Genomic DNA, 23,604 nt, shown 5'->3' with positions numbered 1-23,604 from the left:
TTGAGACCCTAGTTATCATATCCTGTTGCCATGACCTATCCAAATAGGACAATAACTTCTCAATGAATCTCTAACTACCTGTTGGAACAGCTCGGACATCAATCACTATCTCCTCGTCCTCATGTGAAAAGGACAAAACATCCCTCTTCCTCCACTCCTCCCTCTCTTATCTTGGCATTTAAGAAAGACACATATGAAGGAATTATGGGTATTATGCCAAAATGAGCTTCAGATTCCAGCTACGGCATTCATGCATATGCGCTTGGAAGCAAGTAAACAGAGACATTTAGTCATAGCTTTGGAGAGTTTAGCCATAGCCGTAGTGTGAAGAGTTATACAATTGGCTAATACAGTTTTACCATTACTATCCCACTTTAGCTTCTGTGTGTGTGTGTGTGTGTGTGTGTGTGTGTGTGTGTGTGTGTGTGTGTGTGTGTGTGTGTGTGTGTGTGTGTGTGTGTGTGTGTGTGTGTGTGTGTGTGTGTGCGTGCGTGTGTGTGTGTGTGTGTGTGTGTGTGCATATCATTAAACCTCTGTATCTTCCTCAGATCTGTTTATGAACTAAGATGGCTACCTTCACCAACCACTCAACCAATGAGAGCAGCGAGCAAAACTGCTGCTGTCGCTTCAAGGAGGACTTCAAGTACATCCTGCTTCCTGTCAGCTACACTCTGGTCTTCGTGATTGGCCTAGCCCTGAACTTCACGGCCATGTACGTGATCCTGTTCCGTACAAAACGCTGGAAGCCCTCCACGGTGTACATGTTCAACCTGACAGTGTGCGACACCCTCTACATCCTCACCCTACCCTTCCTCATCTACTACTACGCCGACGAGAACGACTGGCCCTTCAGCGAACCGTTCTGCAAACTCATCCGCTTCCTGTTCTACGCTAACCTTTACGGTTCCATCCTGTTCCTGTGCTGCATCAGCCTGCACCGCTTTCTGGGTGTGTGTTACCCGATTAGGTCCCTGAGCTGGGTCAGCGCCAGGAGAGCCCGGCTGGTGTCTGTTGCGGTGTGGGCGTGTGTGCTGATGTGCCAGGCTCCCGTGCTCTACTTCTCACGGACCAGGGATGAGGGAACGGAGAGGGTGTGTTTCGACACCACCAGTCCAGAGTTATTTCATGACTTCCTAGTGTACAGCTTGGTGGTATCTATGCTGCTGTTTGCCTTCCCCTTCATGGTGGTGATGGTGTGCTATGGACTGATGGTGAGGAAGCTTCTGGAGCCCACCTGGGGGGCAGGAGGGAGCCAGTCGAGGGGAGTCGGGAGGATCGCTCCTCATCGCTCCAAACAGAAGTCTGTGAAGATGATAATCATTGTGTTAGCAGCGTTCATGCTGTGTTTCCTACCCTTCCACCTGACCAGAAGTCTGTACTACTTCCTCAGATACCTGGAGCAGATGGACCCCTCCCAGGTACAGTACCACAACCACTGGAAAACTACGCTTTTAAAGGCTCTGCCTGGCTTCACCTTTCACCCAAGGTGCAGGAGGCTGGTTCCAGGTAGATTCACCTTTCACCCAAGGTGCAGGAGGCTGGCTCCAGGTAGATTCACCTTTCACCCAAGGTGCAGGAGGCTGGCTCCAGGTAGATTCACCTTTCACCCAAGGTGCAGGAGGCTGGCTCCAGGTAGATTCACCTTTCACCCAAGGTGCAGGAGGCTGGCTCCAGATAGATTCACCTTTCACCCAAGGTGCAGGAGGCTGGCTCCAGGTAGATTCACCTTTCACCCAAGGTGCAGGAGGCTGGCTCCAGGTAGATTCACCTTTCACCCAAGGTGCAGGAGGCTGGCTCCAGGTAGATTCACCTTTCACCCAAGGTGCAGGAGGCTGGCTCCAGGTAGATTTCACCTTTCACCCAAGGTGCAGGAGGCTGGTTCCAGGTAGATTCACCTTTCACCCAAGGTGCAGGAGGCTGGCTCCAGGTAGATTCACCTTTCACCCAAGGTGCAGGAGGCTGGCTCCAGCTGGCTCAGGCTCAATTTCACTGCTATTATGATTGTTGATATTGTCATTATCCTTGACATATAAAGGTCTTTGCCATATCGAGAGGATATCTGCAGCGTTTACCTTTCAATCATTTGTTCTTGTATTCATCCCCAGGTGAGCTGTGAGCTGCTGAAGGCGTCCAGCCTGGCCTATATGGTGACACGCCCCCTGGCCAGCGCCAACAGCTGTGTGGATCCCGTCCTTTACTTCATGGCTGGGCAGGGTTTCCGTAGCAACCTCGGCAACAAAAATCAGAGCATCACCAAGGAAACCAGGAAGCGTGATGGCGGCCCTTTCGAAGCAGCACTGACTGTCAGGAGAGTCAATCTATGTACTGAATAGCTACGGAACCGAGTGAACTCCATTGGACAATCACACTGGAAGGATGACTGGCTCCTCTAAACGGAATATTATTTAGCCCATATTATTAGCCTGTTTGAAGGAGAATGTATGTCATGATATTTTACTGAATGTTCTTTCCCTGACTGGTAAATACTGGGAGATTACAACATACAATAGAAATACCAGATGTCTTGAAAGTGAGAGGGGAATAGAGTAACTCATTGACTTAGCTAAGGAAGCTAAAGGCAGGAAGAAATACACTGGTTGATGCTGAGGGTGTAGAGAGAATAGATGCTGTTATAACATGTCAGGGACGTTAGTGCTGTTAATACTGTAATCACAATAAACAGTAAATATATATTTAGGGGCCGCTGATTGTAGTGTATCTAACAAACCTTTCTTCAGGATTACATACACCACACACAGACTGTAAATCAGTCTTAAGAGGACCTCCTCGTAAGAGCATTCAGAGAAAGTTGTTCAGCTCCAGGCATGACTTGGGCAGGTTCTTGGGTGTGTCTGGAAAGTCATGAATTAACATCCCAAAGACTCACAGATGGAGCTGGATATAATCCAGACAGAGAGCTTTATAGAAGCAACACAGGCTCACTGCTAGCTGGCACAACTACAAATTACTAAGAAAAAACTCATGCTTAACCCGTAAGAGTCTAAGCCCTGTCTAAGCCGGAGGGAGAAGGAGGGGTGCATTTTTTAAGAAGGTCATACCAAGGATCATTTAGCTTTTTAATTTTGAATTGTAAGACCCCTTGAACTATCAAAAAAATACTAAATGCATTAAATAACAGATTCACTACAACAGAGTCCCCCACAAAAAACCTAAAGGAAGTTTGTTCTGAAGTGTCTATCATATCTGAACGATATAAGACCAGGAAACATGTGTTTGTATGTGTTGTTTTGGACATGTATTTAAGCCCTTATTTTTGACACTAGTCGCCCCATATACTCTACTGGTCAAATGTTTAAGAACACCTACTCATTCAACGGTTTTTCTTTGTTTTTAATATTTTCTACTTTGTAGAATAATAGTGAATACATCAAAACTATGAAATAACACATATGTAATCATGTTGTAACCAACAAATTGTTGTAACCAAAAAAACATATTTTATATTTGAGATTCTTCAAATAGCAACCCTTTGCCTTGATGACAGCTTTGCACACTTGGCATTCTCTCAACCAGGAGTTCCCACATATGCTGAGCACATGCTGGCTGCTTTTTCCTTCACTCTGCAGTCCGACTCATCCCAAACCATCTCAGTTGGGTTGAGGTCGGGGGATTGTGGAGTCCAGGTCATCTGATGCAGCACTCCATCGCTCTCCTTCTTGGTAAAATAGCCCTTGCCCAGCCTCGAGGTGTGTTGGGTCATTGTCCTGTTGAAAAACGAATTATTGTCCCACTAAGCCCAAACCAGATGGGATGGAGTATTGCTGCAGAATGCTGTGGTAGCCATGCTGGTGAGCCTTAAATTCTAAATAAATCACAGACAGTCACACCAGCAAAGCACCCCCAGACCATAACACCTCCTCCATGCCTCACGGTGGGAAATACACATACAGAGATTTATTTATTTATTATTTCACCTTTATTTAACCAGGTAGGCTAGTTGAGAACACCTTTATTTAACCAGGTAGGCTAGTTGAGAACACCTTTATTTAACCAGGTAGGCTAGTTGAGAACACCTTTATTTAACCAGGTAGGCCAGTTGAGAACACCTTTATTTAACCAGGTAGGCTAGTTGAGAACAAGTTCTCATTTGCAACTGCGACCTGGCCAAGATAAAGCATAGCAGTGTGAACAGACAACAACACAGAGTTACACATGGAGTAAACAATTAACAAGTCAATAACACAGTAGAAAAAAAGAGAGAGTCTATATACATTGTGTGCAAAAGGCATGAGGAGGTAGGCGAATAATTACAATTTTGTAGATTAACACTGGAGTGATAAATGATCAGATGGTCATGTACAGGTAGAGATATTGGTGAGCAAAAGAGCAGAAAAGTAAATAAATATAAACAGTATGGGGAAGAGGTAGGTAAAATTGGATGGGCTATTTACCGATAGACTATGTACAGCTGCAGCGATCGGTTAGCTGCTCAGATAGCAGATGTTTGAAGTTGGTGAGGGAGATAAAAGTCTCCAACTTCAGCAATTTTTGCAATTCGTTCCAGTCACAGGCAGCAGAGAACTGGAACCACCAAGATCATCCGTTCACCGCCTCTCAGAAAGACACAGCGGTTGGAACCAAACATCTCCAATTTGGACTCCAGACCAAAGGACATTTCCACCGGTCTTATGTCCATTGCTCATGTTTCTTGGCCCAAGCAAGCCTCTTCTTCTTATTGGTGTCCTTTAGTAGTGGTTTCATGGCAGCAATTCGACCATGAAGGCCTGATTCTCCTCTGAACAGTTGATGTTGAGATGTGTCTGTAACTTGAACTCTGTGAAGCATTTATTTGAGCTGCAATCTGAGGTGCAGTTAACTCTAATGAACTTGCAGTTTTTGCAACTGCACTTGAAGAAACTTTCAAAGTTCATTAAAATGTCCTTATTGACTGGCCATGTCATAAAGTAATGATAGACTGTCGTTTCTCTTTGCTTATTTGAGCTGTTCTTGCCATAATATGGACTTGGTCTTTTACCAAATAGGGCTAACTTCTGTATACCCCCATTACCTTGTCACAACACAACTGATTGGCTCAAACGCATTAACAAGGAGAGAAATTCCACAAATGTACTTTTAACAAGGCACACCTGTTAATTGAAATGCATTCCAGGTGACTACCTCATGAAGATGGTTGAGAAAATGCCAAGAGTGTGCAAAGCTGTTATCAAGGCAAAAGGTGGCTATTTAAAGAATCTCAAATATATTTAGATTTGTTTAACACTTTTTTTGGTTACTACATAATTCGATATGTGTTCTTTCATAGTTTTGATGTCTTCATAGTTTTGATGTCTTCATAGTTTTGATGTCTTCATAGTTTTGATGTCTACAATGTTGACCAGTAGTGTATTTCCATATGTTTTTGAACTGGTACCAGGTGGACCTTCGGACCTGTGGGCATCCAAGAGCAAAACAACCAATAAGTACTGTACATGTCGATGGGCTCACCTTTACACAGGGTGTGTAGCCCAAACTGTTCTGAAGCTAGACAGAAGGGATGTACCGACTTCAGACGAGTCCAAGGACACTTTTTTGGGGGGTGTCGTAGAGCAAAATGGAGAAAACCATTGTGTCTGTGAGAGTCTCACCTTTCCATGTATTTAACACTTGACAGCCTGTCAATTTACTGTGCTGATAGCGAATCAATGTTTGTCAACGTCATCCATGTTTGATCCATGTTTGTCAACAGACTTTATTTTTTGCAACCTCAGTCATTGTAATTTAACAAACATACAGACTCTCACACACACACACACACACACACACACACACACACACACACACACACACACACACACACACACACACACACACGTTTACCGCTGAGCGTTCATGCAATATAACACAAAACACACACAGACGACTCAAAATAAACCTCTCCTTTATTTCAAGAGTAAAAATATCATACAGAAAAATGTAATATCATAATAAATACAATCTACAACGTAGAGAAGAGGAGTTGTTTCCCTTTCTTTTCTGCAGTTTATAACGTGTCATAATGAAACAGACCAGATAAAAACATGGACATGTTCAACCCATAAAAATAATCCAATCCAGACAATGGTTCTGAACCGCAAAAACAGCAACATACAGAATATAAAATAATAGTTCAAATGAATCATAATCATCATTATTATCCACCCTTTATAAAATGTAAACTGCAAAACCCAAACTGTGTTTCCACGGTCAAGCAGCTATGTCAGACACTAATCCCCAAAAATGATTTAAATAACAAAAAAAAAACAGAAGTAGAAAACACTTGAAATGCAGCTGAAGGAATAAGATTGAGATGGTCAGTTATGATTTTGTATTCCTGTGGTAATGTATGGTCAGTCATGATTTTGTATTCCTGTGGTAATGTATGGTCAGTCATGATTTTGTATTCCTGTGGTAATGTATGGTCAGTCATGATTTTGTATTCCTGTGGTAATGTATGGTCAGTCATGATTTTGTATTCCTGTGGTAATGTATGGTCAGTCATGATTTTGTATTCCTGTGGTAATGTATGGTCAGTCATGATTTTGTATTCCTGTGGTAATGTATGGTCAGTCATGATTTTGTATTCCTGTGGTAATGTATGGTCAGTCGTGATTTTGTATTCCTGTGGTAATGTATGGTCAGTCATGATTTTGTATTCCTGTGGTAATGTATGGTCAGTCATGATTTTGTATTCCTGTGGTAATGTATGGTCAGTCATGATTTTGTATTCCTGTGGTAATGTATGGTCAGTCATGATTTTGTATTCCTGTGGTAATGTATGGTCAGTCATGATTTTGTATTCCTGTGGTAATGTATGGTCAGTCATGACTTTGTATTCCTGTGGTAATGTATGGTCAGTCATGATTTTGTATTCCTGTGGTAATGTATGGTCAGTCATGATTTTGTATTCCTGTGGTAATGTATGGTCAGTCATGATTTTGTATTCCTGTGGTAATGTATGGTCAGTCATGATTTTGTATTCCTGTGGTAATGTATGGTCAGTCATGATTTTGTATTCCTGTGGTAATGTATGGTCAGTCATGATTTTGTATTCCTGTGGTAATGTATGGTCAGTCATGATTTTGTATTCCTGTGGTAATGTAGTTAGTTCCCTTTAGGAGGACTGTGAATACAGCATTTACCCAGACGACCCAGAGATGATAGGGTCTGTCTGCATGCTCTCCTTGGAGGAGCAGGAACGTGTGTGTTTATGTGTGTGTGTGTTTATGTGTGTGAACAGGTGTGTGTGTGTGTGTGTGCAGGTGTGTGTGAGCAGGTGTGTGTGTGTGTGTGTGTGTGTGTGTGTGTGTGTGTGTGTGTGTGTGTGTGTGTGTGAGCAGGTGTGTGTGTGTGTGTGTGTGTGAGCAGGTGTGTCTGTGTGTGTGAGCAGGTGTGTGTGTGTGTGTGAGCAGGTGTGTGTATATGTGTGTATGTGTGTGCAGGTGTGTGTATATGTGTGTATGTGTGTGCAGGTGTGTGTGTGAGAGCAGGTGTGTGTGCAGGTGTGTGTGTGTGTGCAGGTGTGTGTGTGTGTGTGTGTGTGTGTGTGTGTGTGTGTGTGTGTGTGTGTGTGTGTGTGTGTGTGTGTGTGTGTGTGTGTGTGTGTGTGTGTGCAGGCGTGTGTGTGTGTGTGTGTGTGTGTGTGTGTGTGTGTGTGTGTGTGTGTGTGTGTGAGCAGGTGTGTGTGTGTGTGTGTGTGAGCAGGTGTGTCTGTGTGTGTGAGCAGGTGTGTGTGTGTATGTGTGAGCAGGTGTGTGTATATGTGTGCATGTGTGTGCAGGTGTGTGTATATGTGTGTATGTGTGTGCAGGTGTGTGTGTGAGAGCAGGTGTGTGTGTGCAGGTGTGTGTGTGTGTGTGTGTGTGTGTGTGTGTGTGTGTGTGTGTGTGTGTGTGTGTGTGTGTGTGTGTGTGTGTGTGTGTGTGTGTGTGTGTGTGTGTGTGTGTGTGTGTGTGTGTGTGTGTGTGTGTAACAATAAGTAACAACACTGAATACTGAACACTGAAAACTCTGAATAGTGTATCTGTAGTGCTTTATCTGTGGGGGTAAAAGAGCCGAGTTGATTATTCTACTAACTTAGCCTTTGTCTGTTGCTAGGCAATCGTCACAAGGCAGGAAGTGAGGTCATGGCTTGAGATAAATGCCACATGGAGTAGGATGCCACTGATCAATGGTCAGTGTAGCTGGGAGGGTCAACTGATCCTAGATCTGTGACACGCCAGGAGAGAGGAAGTCACAGGACAAAGCACACCTCCCCCAAAATGTCTGGGACTGATTTAAGTGTGTCAAAAGAGGCACTGAAAATTACTGGCAAACCCACATCCTGACACTGTCCCTGACCCTGTCCGGACCCTGTCCCGGACTCTGTCCCTGACCCTGTCCGGACTCTGTCCCTGACCCTGTCCGGACTCTGTCCCTGACCCTGTCCGGACTCTGTCCCTGACCCTGTCCCGGACTCTGTCCCTGACCCTGTCCCGGACTCTGTCCCTGACCCTGTCCCGGACTCTGTCCCTGACCCTGTCCCGGACTCTGTCCCTGACCCTTTCCCTGACCCTGTCCCTGACTCTGACCCTGACTCTGACTCTGTCCCTGACTCTGACTCTTTCCCTGACCCTGACCCTGACTCTGACCCTGACTCTGACTCTTTCCCTGACTCTGACTCTGACCCTGACTCTGACTCTGACCCTTTCCCTGACTCTTTCCCTGTCCCTAACCCTGACCCTGACTCTGACTCTTTCCCTGACTCTGACCCTGTCCCTGACCCTGACTCTGTCCCTGACTCTGACTCTTTCCCTGACTCTGACTCTTTCCCTGTCCCTGACTCTGTCCCTGACCCTGACTCTGACCCTGACTCTGACTCTTTCCCTGTCCCTGTCCCTGACTCTGACCCTGACTCTGACTCTTTCCCTGTCCCTGACTCTGACTCTGTCCCTGACCCTTTCCTTTCCCTGTCCCTGACCCTGTCCCTGACTCTGTCCCTGACTCTGACCCTGACTCTGTCCCTGACCCTGTCCCTTTCACGACCATCCTCTGTACACATCTAAGAGCTTCAATAAAAACAGGGCAATTCACCTTGTCTATTCACAGCCCTATGTACATATACAGTATACAGCCATTTACACAGCCGTATGTAAATATATACAGCCATTTACACAGCCGTATGTAAATATATACAGCCATTTACACAGCCGTATGTACATATACAGTATACAGCCATTTACACAGCCGTATGTAAATATATACAGCCATTTACACAGCCGTATGTAAATATATACAGCCATATGTAAATATATACAGCCATTTACACAGCCCTATGTACATATACAGTATACAGCCATTTACACAGCCGTATGTAAATATATACAGCCATTTACACAGCCGTGTGTAAATATATACAGCCATATGTAAATATATACAGCCATATGTAAATATATACATCCGTATGTAAATGCATACAGCAGTATGTATATATATACAGCCGTATGTAAATATATACAGACATATGTAAATATATACAGCCATATCTAAATATATACAGCCGTATGTAAATATATACAGCCGTATGTAAATATATACAGCCTTATGTAAATATATACGGCCGTATGTAAATATATACAGCCATATGTAAATATATACAGCCATTTACACAGCCATATGTAAATATATACAGCAATGTGTAAATATATACAGCCATATGTAAATATATACAGCCATATGTAAATATATACAGCCATTTACACAGCCGTATGTAAATATATACAGCCATTTACACAGCAATATGTAAACATATACAGCAATATGTAAATATATACAGCCGTATGTAAATATATACATCCATTTACAGCTCAGTACTACACATTCAACTTTCATCAGAAGCTAAATTAAGCTAAAGTGGAACTGACAGCGTTTTAACTACTTTGCAGACATGAGACAAACAGGCAATCATAATATCAGTCAAAAATATCAAATTCCCAGTTTATGCTACAAAACCAACTTGATAAGAGGTTTTAAAAATAGGTTGTATTTGACTCAGCGTTCCATGACGTACACTAAGGCTTGTTGGCAGAATAGATGGATGCATTTCAATGCACGATTAATATAATTCACTAATGCATTTCTTGGTACATTGTTTGCTGCCTTCAGTTTCAAAAACGGATGATTGTAACTAACTAACTGGGAATGTCAATACAATCACACTAGCAACGGCAATGATCACAAGTCAGTCATAACGTGGCTAATAGGCTAGCGTATCTATTGATGTAGCAAGCTAAAACACAGAGCCTAACGCTAGCTAGCTGCTAGGAGGATGTTATGTCATTGGAGGAGCGGGTGAGGAAGAGTGACGTTTGCCCCTCATGTTGTTTTAGGTGGCTACACAGCTAGAGATGCAGGTGTCATTTAGTTAGCTAGAAAGAATGTGAATCGCTTTGCTAGCTAACTATCCTGAACTTGAGCGACATATTATCCATTTAGCATATCTCTTTTGTTCGCTAATTCACTCTGGCTATCTCCTCTGATTTCAGAGCCCTCTTGTCTGAGTGTGCCAGAGCACAGAATAACTGATTCATTTATGAACGCACAACACCGGCTGAATATATGCAGTGTCAGTAAACATGGGCAAAAAAAAGTAATACTTAGTTACGAACAACTCCTCCTCTTAGTTACGAATGCTGTCAGTTCCACTTTAAATGCCATCTATAAGAGCTGAAGAGTACAACATGTAGTTCATGCTGCTTGCATTTCATTATGTCTCTCTCTCAATGTTGGAGCTCAACCCCCAAGTATTTGCTAGATAAGACTACATTCAACATGATCAAGAAGACCTAAAACTTAAGAAGACCTAAAACTTAAGAAGACCTAAAACTTAAGAAGACCTAAAACTTAAGAAGACCTAAAACTTAAGAAGACCTAAAACTTAAGAAGACCTAAAACTTAAGAAGACCTAAAACTTAAGAAGACCTAAAACTTAAGAAGGCCTAAAACTTAAGACCTAAAACTTAAGAAGACCTAAAACTTAAGAAGACCTAAAACTTAAGAAGACCTAAAACTTAAGAAGACCTAAAACTTCAGAAGACCTAAAACTTAAGAAGACCTAAAACTTAAGAAGACCTAAAACTTAAGAAGACCTAAAACTTCAGAAGACCTAAAACTTAAGAAGACCTAAAACTTAAGAAGACCTAAAACTTCAGAAGACCTAAAACTTAAGAAGACCTAAAACTTAAGAAGACCTAAAACTTAAGAAGACCTAAAACTTAAGAAGGCCTAAAACTTAAGACCTAAAACTTAAGAAGACCTAAAACTTAAGAAGACCTAAAACTTAAGAAGACCTAAAACTTAAGAAGACCTAAAACTTCAGAAGACCTAAAACTTAAGAAGACCTAAAACTTAAGAAGACCTAAAACTTAAGAAGACCTAAAACTTCAGAGGACCTAAAACTTAAGAAGACCTAAAACTTAAGAAGACCTAAAACTTAAGAAGACCTAAAACTTAAGAAGACCTAAAACTTCAGAAGACCTAAAACTTAAGAAGACCTAAAACTTAAGAAGACCTAAAACTTAAGAAGGCCTAAAACTTAAGAAGACCTAAAACTTAAGAAGACCTAAAACTTAAGAAGACCTAAAACTTCAGAAGACCTAAAACTTAAGAAGGCCTAAAGCTTAAGAAGACCTAAAACTTAAGAAGACCTAAAACTTAAGAAGGCCTAAAACTTCAGAAGACCTAAAACTTAAGAAGACCTAAAACTTCAGAGGACCTAAAACTTAAGAAGACCTAAAACTTCCGCTAATCAGCGCTTCAAACACAAGACGAGCTAAATCGTTTAAATAGCTAAATCTGTTATAAAAATTATTCAAAGTTTTATCTAGACAAAACATGTGAGTTGTTTTCTATAATACTTGTTATTGTGTGTGTGTGTGTGTTTGTGTGAATGTAGACCTACCGTGTGTGTGTGTGTGTGTATTGCAGTATCAAGTGCAGACAGTGTTAAGGTCCTCCAACCTGTCCAGAGTCTTATGGAAGCACAACCACACGCCTGGGTTAATTAATAGTTTGTTCCTTCTCTCTTCTCCTCCCTGCCACTAAAGACAGAGGATTATTGCTCAACAATAGGATAAAATACAAGTTGATTGTGTTATAAATATGAGTGTTTCCCTGTGTCTGGCATCCAGGCTAAGTTCCCAACAAGCACCCAGGCTAACTTCCCAAATCCCAACGAAGAGGAAATCAACCTCTCTGGTCACCGTTTTGGAATCCCATCGCATCCATCGCTCAGCGAGGTAGAGTTATTTTTTACCCAGCATTCACCACTGCAAATGTTTAGCTGTTAACCTGAGAGAGAGAGAGAGAGAGAGAGAGAGAGAGAGAGAGAGAGAGAGAGAGAGAGAGAGAGAGAGAGAGAGAGAGAGAGAGAGAGAGAGAGAGAGAGAGAGAGAGATTATTAGAATGGTTGACCATTGTCTCACAGGAATGGGACTTGAGAGGTGGTGTGTGTGTGTTCCCAATATCCCCACTAGGGGTCAGTAGCTTCCTCACTAACTGTCAGCATTGACAAGCCGTGAATGAACCGTGATTTATGTACGTCTCACGTTTACATGTGCTGAGCTAGACATGTGTGTTTTTGTCACTGATGACTAACTAGGGAGGGTGTGTGTGTGTGTGTGGTGGAGGGAGTTCTTCCCCCGACACCACAATGACAGGCAACGTGTTACTATTTCATAATTCAGCAGTCACTAGAAGAATATGCCTTCCTGTGTGTGTGTGCTTTCCAGGGACTCCTGGGAGAAGTCAACAACACTCCAAGAATCAGAATGTTCAGTGGACTGGAGAGAAGAAGAAGAGAGGTGGTGAAAATACAATGAGAGGAACGACGAGAGGGAGAATCAGCAAGAGAAAAGGAAGTGACCGGCACCTCCTGTGTACCCCTGGCAGCTGATGAGGAAGAAGACGAGGATGACTTGTTCCCCCCCAGCAGAGATGCGTCTTCCACTGAGTCTGAGTCACTAAACTCTGGTCGGAATGTCATCCCCACGGAACCAGGCCTCTGCTCCTGAATCTGAGCCACCTGAAACCTGTCAATCAAACAGAAGATTGGCACACGGTGCATGTGTGTACGTATGTGTGTATAGAATGTGTGTGTGTGTGTGTGTGTGTGTGTGTATAGAATGTGTGTGTGTGTGTATAGAATGTGTGTGTGTGTGTGTATAGAATGTGTGTATAGAATGTGTGTGTGTGTATAGAATGTGTGTGTGTGTATAGAATGTGTGTGTGTGTGTATAGAATGTGTGTGTGTGTGTGTGTATAGTGTGTGTGTGTGTGTGTGTGTGTGTGTGTGTGTGTGTGTGTGTGTGTGTGTGTGTGTGTGTGTGTGTGTGTGTGTGTGTGTGTATAGAATGTGTGTGTGTGTGTGTATAGAATGTGTGTGTGTGTGTGTATAGAATGTGTGTGTGTGTGTGTATAGAATGTGTGTGTGTGTGTGTATAGAATGTGTGTGTGTATAGAATGTGTGTGTGTGTATAGAATGTGTGTGTGTGTGTATAGAATGTGTGTGTGTGTGTGTGTGTGTGTGTGTGTGTGTGTGTGTGTGTGTGTGTGTGTGTGTGTGTGTGTGTGTGTGTGTGTGTGTGTGTGTATAGAATGTGTGTGTGTGTGTGTGTGTGTGTATAGAATGTGTGTTTGTGTGTGTAAGTGTGTGTTTCCATCCTCACCTCCCAACAGACCGGGTCACCTCCCCAGGCATCCTCCACTCCCCCTTAGGGAGTGACTCTAACCCAGGGCTGGGGGTCTGGGAGATCTTAGGGGGGGAGTGGTGTGTGTCAACGGGGGGCAGGAGAGGGGTCTTCTGGAGGGGCTGGAGGTCCAGAGGGGGTAACAGGAGGGACTGTGGGGGTTTGAGGGGGCCGAGGAGGATGGGGGGCCATTTCTTCTGGGCACAGCGGGAGCAGCAGTAGCCGTGTCGGGGGCCAGACAGGCCAGACAGACCAGAGATGGTGTGGAGGTGAGACTGGTGAGGGCACAGTCTGGGCAGGGAGAGGAACTGAGTCAGAGGAGACAGCACAGGAAACCTGGGGCGGGGGGGATAAAGAGAGAGAGAGAAACAAGAGGAATTAGCGATACAAAATGGTGACATATGGACAACCCATTTTAAAACTCTCTACAACACCGTTCAAATTGACACAAACGCAGAACAACGCCAAATTCATGAGGAGTTGAATGGATTAGAAAAACCCCAATTACTGACCAGGAGCTCAATAAGAAACTAAACTATTACTGACCAGGGGCTCTATAAGAAACTAAACTATTACTGACCAGGGGCTCTATAAGAAACTAAACTATTACTGACCAGGGGCTCTATAAGAAACTAAACTATTACTGACCAGGGGCTCAATAAGAAACTAAACTATTACTGACCAGGAGCTCTATAAGAAACTAAACTATTACTGACCAGGGGCTCAATAAGAAACTAAACTATTACTGACCAGGAGCTCTATAAGAAACTAAACTATTACTGACCAGGAGCTCTATAAGAAACTAAACTATTACTGACCAGGGGCTCAATAAGAAACTAAACTATTACTGACCAGGAGCTCTATAAGAAACTAAACTATTACTGACCAGGGGCTCAATAAGAAACTAAACTATTACTGACCAGGAGCTCTATAAGAAACTAAACTATTACTGACCAGGAGCTCTATAAGAAACTAAACTATTACTGACCAGGAGCTCTATAAGAAACTAAACTATTACTGACCAGGGGCTCAATAAGAAACTAAACTATTACTGACCAGGAGCTCTATAAGAAACTAAACTATTACTGACCAGGAGCTCTATAAGAAACTAAACTATTACTGACCAGGAGCTCTATAAGAAACTAAACTATTACTGACCAGGGGCTCAATAAGAAACTAAACTATTACTGACCAGGAGCTCTATAAGAAACTAAACTATTACTGACCAGGGGCTCAATAAGAAACTAAACTATTACTGACCAGGAGCTCTATAAGAAACTAAACTATTACTGACCAGGAGCTCTATAAGAAACTAAACTATTACTGACCAGGGGCTCTATAAGAAACTAAACTATTACTGACCAGGAGCTCTATAAGAAACTAAACTATTACTGACCAGGGGCTCTATAAGAAACTAAACTATTACTGACCAGGAGCTCTATAAGAAACTAAACTATTACTGACCAGGAGCTCTATAAGAAACTAAACTATTACTGACCAGGGGCTCAATAAGAGACTAAACTATTACTGACCAGGAGCTCTATAAGAAACTAAACTATTACTGACCAGGAGCTCTATAAGAAACTAAACTATTACTGACCAGGAGCTCTATAAGAAACTAAACTATTACTGACCAGGAGCTCTATAAGAAACTAAACTATTACTGACCAGGGGCTCAATAAGAAACTAAACTATTACTGACCAGGAGCTCTATAAGAAACTAAACTATTACTGACCAGGGGCTCAATAAGAAACTAAACTATTACTGACCAGGAGCTCTATAAGAAACTAAACTATTACTGACCAGGAGCTCTATAAGAAACTAAACTATTACTGACCAGGAGCTCTATAAGAAACTAAACTATTACTGACCAGGGGCTCAATAAGAAACTAAACTATTACTGACCAGGAGCTCTATAAGAAACTAAACTATTACTGACCAGGGGCTCAATAAGAAACTAAACTATTACTGACCAGGGGCTCTATAAGAAACTAAACTATTACTGACCAGGAGCTCTATAAGAAACTAAACTATTACTGACCAGGGGCTCAATAAGAAACTAAACTATTACTGACCAGGGGCTCTATAAGAAACTAAACTATTACTGACCAGGAGCTCTATAAGACACTAAACTATTACTGACCAGGAGCTCTATAAGAAACTAAACTATTACTGACCAGGGGCTCTATAAGAAACTAAACTATTACTGACCAGGGGCTCTATAAGAAACTAAACTATTACTGACCAGGAGCTCTATAAGAAACTAAACTATTACTGACCAGGGGCTCAATAAGAAACTAAACTATTACTGACCAGGAGCTCTATAAGAAACTAAACTATTACTGACCAGGGGCTCAATAAGAAACTAAACTATTACTGACCAGGAGCTCTATAAGAAACTAAACTATTACTGACCAGGAGCTCTATAAGAAACTAAACTATTACTGACCAGGAGCTCTATAAGAAACTAAACTATTACTGACCAGGGGCTCAATGAGAAACTAAACTATTACTGACCAGGAGCTCTATAAGAAACTAAACTATTACTGACCAGGGGCTCAATAAGAAACTAAACTATTACTGACCAGGAGCTCTATACGAAACTAAACTATTACTGACCAGGAGCTCTATAAGACACTAAACTATTACTGACCAGGAGCTCTATAAGAAACTAAACTATTACTGACCAGGGGCTCAATAAGAAACTAAACTATTACTGACCAGGAGCTCTATAAGAAACTAAACTATTACTGACCAGGAGCTCTATAAGAAACTAAACTATTACTGACCAGGAGCTCTATAAGAAACTAAACTATTACTGACCAGGGGCTCAATAAGAAACTAAACTATTACTGACCAGGAGCTCTATAAGAAACTAAACTATTACTGACCAGGGGCTCAATAAGAAACTAAACTATTACTGACCAGGGGCTCTATAAGAAACTAAACTATTACTGACCAGGAGCTCTATAAGAAACTAAACTATTACTGACCAGGAGCTCTATAAGAAACTAAACTATTACTGACCAGGAGCTCTATAAGAAACTAAACTATTACTGACCAGGAGCTCTATAAGAAACTAAACTATTACTGACCAGGGGCTCTATAAGAAACTAAACTATTACTGACCAGGAGCTCTATAAGAAACTAAACTATTAACCAGGGGCTCAATAAGAAACTAAACTATTACTGACCAGGAGCTCTATAAGAAACTAAACTATTACTGACCAGGAGCTCTATAAGAAACTAAACTATTACTGACCAGGAGCTCTATAAGAAACTAAACTATTACTGACCAGGAGCTCTATAAGAAACTAAACTATTACTGACCAGGGCTCAATAAGAAACTAAACTATTACTGACCAGGAGCTCTATAAGAAACTAAACTATTACTGACCAGGGGCTCAATAAGAAACTAAACTATTACTGACCAGGAGCTCTATAAGAAACTAAACTATTACTGACCAGGAGCTCTATAAGAAACTAAACTATTACTGACCAGGAGCTCTATAAGAAACTAAACTATTACTGACCAGGGGCTCAATAAGAAACTAAACTATTACTGACCAGGGGCTCTATAAGAAACTAAACTATTACTGACCAGGGGCTCAATAAGAAACTAAACTATTACTGACCAGGGGCTCTATAAGAAACTAAACTATAACTGACCAGGAGCTCTATAAGAAACTAAACTATTACTGACCAGGGGCTCAATAAGAAACTAAACTATTACTGACCAGGGCTCTATAAGAAACTAAACTATTACTGACCAGGAGCTCTATAAGACACTAAACTATTACTGACCAGGAGCTCTATAAGAAACTAAACTATTACTGACCAGGGCTCTATAAGAAACTAAACTATTACTGACCAGGGCTCTATAAGAAACTAAACTATTACTGACCAGGAGCTCTATAAGAAACTAAACTATTACTGACCAGGGGCTCAATAAGAAACTAAACTATTACTGACCAGGAGCTCTATAAGAAACTAAACTATTACTGACCAGGGCTCAATAAGAAACTAAACTATTACTGACCAGGGGCTCTATAAGAAACTAAACTATTACTGACCAGGAGCTCTATAAGAAACTAAACTATTACTGACCAGGGCTCTATAAGAAACTAAACTATTACTGACCAGGAGCTCTATAAGAAACTAAACTATTACTGACCAGGGCTCTATAAGAAACTAAACTATTACTGACCAGGAGCTCTATAAGAAACTAAACTATTACTGACCAGGAGCTCTATAAGAAACTAAACTATTACTGACCAGGGGCTCAATAAGAAACTAAACTATTACTGACCAGGAGCTCTATAAGAAACTAAACTATTACTGACCAGGAGCTCTATAAGAAACTAAACTATTACTGACCAGGAGCTCTATAAGAAACTAAACTATTACTGACCAGGAGCTCTATAAGAAACTAAACTATTACTGACCAGGAGCTCTATAAGAAACTAAACTATTACTGACCAGGGGCTCAATAAGAAACTAAACTATTACTGACCAGGGGCTCAATAAGAAACTAAACTATTACTGACCAGGAGCTCTATAAGAAACTAAACTATTACTGACCAGGGGCTCAATAAGAAACTAAACTATTACTGACCAGGGGCTCTATAAGAAACTAAACTATTACTGACCAGGGGCTCAATAAAAACTAAACTATTACTGACCAGGGGCTCTATAAACTAAACTATTACTGACCAGGAGCTCTATAAGACACTAAACTATTACTGACCAGGAGCTCTATAAGAAAACTAAACTATTACTGACCAGGAGCTCTATAAGAAACTAAACTATTACTGACCAGGAGCTCTATAAGAAACTAAACTATTACTGACCAGGGGCTCTATAAGAAACTAAACTATTACTGACCAGGAGCTCTATAAGAAACTAAACTATTACTGACCAGGGCTCTATAAGAAACTAAACTATTACTGACCAGGAGCTCTATAAGAAACTAAACTATTACTGACCAGGGCTCTATAAGAAACTAAACTATTACTGACCAGGAGCTCTATAAGAAACTAAACTATTACTGACCAGGAGCTCTATAGAAACTAAACTATTACTGACCAGGAGCTCAATAAGAAACTAAACTATTACTGACCAGGAGCTCTATAAGAAACTAAACTATTACTGACCAGGAGCTCTATAAGAAACTAAACTATTACTGACCAGGAGCTCTATAAGAAACTAAACTATTACTGACCAGGAGCTCTATAAGAAACTAAACTATTACTGACCAGGGCTCAATAAGAAACTAAACTATTACTGACCAGGAGCTCTATAAGAAACTAAACTATTACTGACCAGGAGCTCAATAAGAAACTAAACTATTACTGACCAGGAGCTCTATAAGAAACTAAACTATTACTGACCAGGGGCTCTATAAGAAACTAAGCTATTACTGACCAGGAGCTCAATAAGAAACTAAACTATTACTGACCAGGGGCTCTATAAGAAACTAAACTATTACTGACCAGGAGCTCTATAAGAAACTAAACTATTACTGACCAGGCTCAATAAGAAACTAAACTATTACTGACCAGGAGCTCTATAAGAAACTAAACTATTACTGACCAGGGGCTCAATAAACTAAACTATTACTGACCAGGGCTCTATAAGAAACTAAACTATTACTGACCAGGAGCTCTATAAGAAACTAAACTATTACTGACCAGGGGCTCTATAAAAAACTAAACTATTACTGACCAGAGCTCTATAAGAAACTAAACTATTACTGACCAGGGCTCTATAAGAAACTAAACTATTACTGACCAGGAGCTCTATAAGAAACTAAACTATTACTGACCAGGAGCTCTATAAGAAACTAAACTATTACTGACCAGGGGCTCAATAAGAAACTAAACTATTACTGACCAGGAGCTCTATAAGAAACTAAACTATTACTGACCAGGAGCTCTATAAGAAACTAAACTATTACTGACCAGGAGCTCTATAAGAAACTAAACTATTACTGACCAGGAGCTCTATAAGAAACTAAACTATTACTGACCAGGGGCTCAATAAGAAACTAAACTATTACTGACCAGGAGCTCTATAAACTAAACTATTACTGACCAGGGGCTCAATAAGAAACTAAACTATTACTGACCAGGGGCTCTATAAGAAAAACTAAACTATTACTGACCAGGGCTCTATAAGAAACTAAACTATTACTGACCAGGGGCTCTATAAGAAACTAAACTATTACTGACCAGGGCTCTATAAGAAACTAAACTGTACTGACAGGACCTCTATAAGAAACTAAACTATTACTGACCAGGGGCTCAATAAGAAACTAAACTATTACTGACCAGGAGCTCTATAAGAAACTAAACTATTACTGACCAGGGGCTCAATAAGAAACTAAACTATTACTGACCAGGAGCTCTATAAGAAACTAAACTATTACTGACCAGGAGCTCTATAAGAAACTAAACTATTACTGACCAGGGCTCAATAAGAAAACTAAACTATTACTGACCAGGGCTCTATAAGAAACTAAACTATTACTGACCAGGGGCTCAATAAACTAAACTATTACTGACCAGGGCTCTATAAGAAACTAAACTATTACTGACCAGGAGCTCTATAAGAAACTAAACTATTACTGACCAGGGCTCAATAAGAAACTAAACTATTACTGACCAGGGGCTCTATAAGAAACTAAACTATTACTGACCAGGGGCTCAATAAGAAACTAAACTATTACTGACCAGGGCTCTATAAGAAACTAAACTATTACTGACCAGGAGCTCTATAAGAAACTAAACTATTACTGACCAGGGGCTCTATAAGAAACTAAACTATTACTGACCAGGAGCTCTATAAGAAACTAAACTATTACCCCTGACCCAGGGCTCTATAAGAAACTAAACTATTACTGACCAGGAGCTCTATAAGAAACTAAACTATTACTGACCAGGAGCTCTATAAGAAACTAAACTATTACTGACCAGGGGCTCAATAAGAAACTAAACTATTACTGACCAGGAGCTCTATAAGAAACTAAACTATTACTGACCAGGAGCTCTATAAGAAACTAAACTATTACTGACCAGGAGCTCTATAAGAAACTAAGCTATTACTGACCAGGAGCTCTATAGAAACTAAACTATTACTGACCAGGGGCTCAATAAACTAAACTATTACTGACCAGGAGCTCTATAAGAAACAAACTATTACTGACCAGAATCAATAAGAAACTAAACTATTACTGACCAGGAGCTCTATAAGAAACTAAACTATTACTGACCAGGGGCTCTATAAAAACTAAACTATTACTGACCAGGGGCTCAATAAACTAAACTATTACTGACCAGGGGCTCTATAAAACTAAACTATTACTGACCAGGAGCTCTATAAGACACTAAACTATTACTGACCAGGAATCTATAAGAAACTAAACTATTACTGACCAGGAGCTCTATAAGAAACTAAACTATTACTGACCAGGAGCTCTATAAGAAACTAAACTATTACTGACCAGGAGCTCTATAAAAACTAAACTATTACTGACCAGGAGCTCTATAAGAAACTAAACTATTACTGACCAGGAGCTCTATAAGACTAAACTATTACTGACCCAGGAGCTCTATAAAAACTAAACTATTACTGACCAGGAGCTCTATAGAAACTAAACTATTACTGACCAGGGGCTCTATAAGAAACTAAACTATTACTGACCAGGGGCTCTATAAGAAACTAAATTATTACTGACCAGGAGCTCTATAAGAAACTAAACTATTACTGACCAGGGCTCTATAAACTAAACTATTACTGACCAGGAGCTCTATAAGAAACTAAACTATTACTGACCAGGAGCTCTATAAGAAACTAAACTATTACTGACCAGGAGCTCTATAAACTAAACTATTACTGACCAGGAGCTCTATAAGAAACTAAACTATTACTGACCAGGAGCTCTATAGAAACTAAACTATTACTGACCAGGAGCTCTATAAGAAACTAAACTATTACTGACCAGGAGCTCTATAAGAAACTAAACTGTACTGACCAGGAGCTCTATAGAAACTAAACTATTACTGACCAGGAGCTCTATAAGAAACTAAACTATTACTGACCCAGGAGCTCTATAGAAACTAAACTATTACTGACCAGGGCTCTATAAGAAACTAAACTATTACTGACCAGGAGCTCTATAAGAAACTAAACTATTACTGACCAGGAGCTCTATAAGAAACTAAACTATTACTGACCAGGAGCTCTATAAGAAACTAAACTATTACTGACCAGGAGCTCTATAAAAACTAAACTATTACTGACCAGGGGCTCTATAAGAAACTAAACTATTACTGACCAGGAGCTCTATGAGAAACTAAACTATTACTGACCAGGGCTCTATAAACTAAACTATTACTGACCAGGAGCTCTATAAGAAACTAAGCTATTACTGACCAGGAGCTCTGAAACTAAACTATTACTGACCAGGAGCTCTGAGAAACTAAACTATTACTGACCAGGAGCTCTATAAGAAACTAAACTATTACTGACCAGGAGCTCTACAAGAAACTAAACTATACTGACCAGGAGCTCTATAAGAAACTAAACTATTACTGACCAGAATCTGCACAGAAACTAAACTATTACTGACCAGGAGCTCTATAAACTAAACTATTACTGATCAGGAGCTCTATAAGAAACTAAACTATTACTGACCAGGAGCTCTATAAGAAACTAAACTATTACTGACCAGGAGCTCTATAAACTAAACTATTACTGACCAGGAGCTCTATAAGAAACTAAACTATTACTGACCAGGAGCTCTATAAGAAACTAAACTATTACTGACCAGGGGCTCAATAAGAAACTAAACTATTACTGACCAGGAGCTCTATAAGAAACTAAACTATTACTGACCAGGAGCTCTATAAGAAACTAAACTATTACTGACCAGGAGCTCTATAAGAAACTAAACTATTACTGACCAGGAGCTCTATAAGAAACTAAACTATTACTGACCAAACTATTACTGACCAGGAGCTCTATAAGAAACTAAACTATTACTGACCAGGAGCTCTATAAGAAACTAAACTATTACTGACCAGGAGCTCTATAAGAAACTAAACTATTACTGACCAGGAGCTCTATAAGAAACTAAACTATTACTGACCAGGAGCTCTATAAGAAACTAAACTATTACTGACCAGGAGCTCTATAAGAAACTAAACTATTACTGACCAGGAGCTCTATAAGAAACTAAACTATTACTGACCAGGAGCTCTATAAGAAACTAAACTATTACTGACCAGGAGCTCTATAAGAAACTAAACTATTACTGACCAGGAGCTCTATAAGAAACTAAACTATTACTGACCAGGAGCTCTATAAGAAACTAAACTATTACTGACCAGGAGCTCTATAAGAAACTAAACTATTACTGACCAGGAGCTCTATAAGAAACTAAACTATTACTGACCAGGAGCTCTATAAGAAACTAAACTATTACTGACCAGGAGCTCTATAAGAAACTAAACTATTACTGACCAGGAGCTCTATAAGAAACTAAACTATTACTGACCAGGAGCTCTATAAGAAACTAAACTATTACTGACCAGGAGCTCTATAAGAAACTAAACTATTACTGACCAGGAGCTCTATAAGAAACTAAACTATTACTGACCAGGAGCTCTATAAGAAACTAAACTATTACTGACCAGGAGCTCTATAAGAAACTAAACTATTACTGACCAGGAGCTCTATAAGAAACTAAACTATTACTGACCAGGAGCTCTATAAGAAACTAAACTATTACTGACCAGGAGCTCTATAAGAAACTAAACTATTACTGACCAGGAGCTCTATAAGAAACTAAACTATTACTGACCAGGAGCTCTATAAGAAACT

At 40.5% G+C, this 23,604-nt stretch overlaps 2 protein-coding genes and 1 long non-coding RNA gene across 11 annotated transcripts in view; 2 read left to right on the top strand and 1 right to left on the bottom strand.

Annotated features, from left to right (window-relative positions):
• The first annotated feature begins 551 nt into the window (after positions 1–551).
• Positions 552–3,445, top strand: LOC127930305 (P2Y purinoceptor 2-like). Its single transcript, XM_052520066.1, has 2 exons — positions 552–1,418; positions 2,106–3,445. Exons 1-2 carry the CDS (start codon positions 567–569, stop codon positions 2,331–2,333), a joined length of 1,080 nt encoding a protein of 359 aa, XP_052376026.1. The 5' UTR covers positions 552–566; the 3' UTR covers positions 2,334–3,445.
• A 3,573-nt stretch (positions 3,446–7,018) lies between these two features.
• Positions 7,019–7,956, top strand: LOC127906845 (uncharacterized). Its single transcript, XR_008062986.1, has 2 exons — positions 7,019–7,487; positions 7,826–7,956. It is a non-coding gene; the product is annotated as an uncharacterized LOC127906845 (long non-coding RNA).
• A 136-nt stretch (positions 7,957–8,092) lies between these two features.
• The window catches only part of LOC127906792 (tumor necrosis factor receptor superfamily member 19L-like), a 53,222-nt gene continuing 37,710 nt past the window's right edge, over positions 8,093–23,604 (bottom strand). Inside the window, exons 9-16 of one of the 9 annotated variants that reach the window (XM_052460294.1) lie at positions 13,701–14,057; positions 12,905–13,064; positions 11,750–12,324; positions 11,614–11,630; positions 11,495–11,528; positions 11,308–11,375; positions 11,056–11,242; positions 8,093–10,820 (exon numbers count right to left, since the gene is read on the bottom strand). In XM_052460294.1, coding sequence (XP_052316254.1) covers positions 12,313–12,324; positions 12,905–13,064; positions 13,701–14,057 — 529 coding nt within the window. In that variant the 3' untranslated portion in view covers positions 8,093–10,820; positions 11,056–11,242; positions 11,308–11,375; ... (1 more) ...; positions 11,614–11,630; positions 11,750–12,312. Of the gene's footprint in view, positions 11,260–11,307; positions 11,376–11,460; positions 11,563–11,613; positions 11,631–11,681; positions 12,325–12,904; positions 13,065–13,700; positions 14,058–23,604 lie in introns of those variants that run through there. The other 8 variants (XM_052460153.1, XM_052460578.1, XM_052460425.1 and 5 more) reach the window with 8 other exon arrangements.

The sequence above is a fragment of the Oncorhynchus keta genome, chromosome 1 (assembly GCF_023373465.1).
Source record: "Oncorhynchus keta strain PuntledgeMale-10-30-2019 chromosome 1, Oket_V2, whole genome shotgun sequence".
In the NCBI taxonomy this organism is placed as follows: Eukaryota; Metazoa; Chordata; class Actinopteri; order Salmoniformes; family Salmonidae; genus Oncorhynchus; species Oncorhynchus keta.
This window is presented reverse-complemented; position numbering and strand designations above follow the sequence as displayed.

Coding starts and splice junctions, on each gene's coding strand:
- LOC127930305 (XM_052520066.1), top strand. CDS start 567: ATGGCTACCTTCACCAACCACTCAACCAATGAGAGCAGCGAGCAAAAC. Junction 1,419..2,105: donor AGCAGATGGACCCCTCCCAG/GTACAGTACCAC, acceptor ATTCATCCCCAG/GTGAGCTGTGAGCTGCTGAA.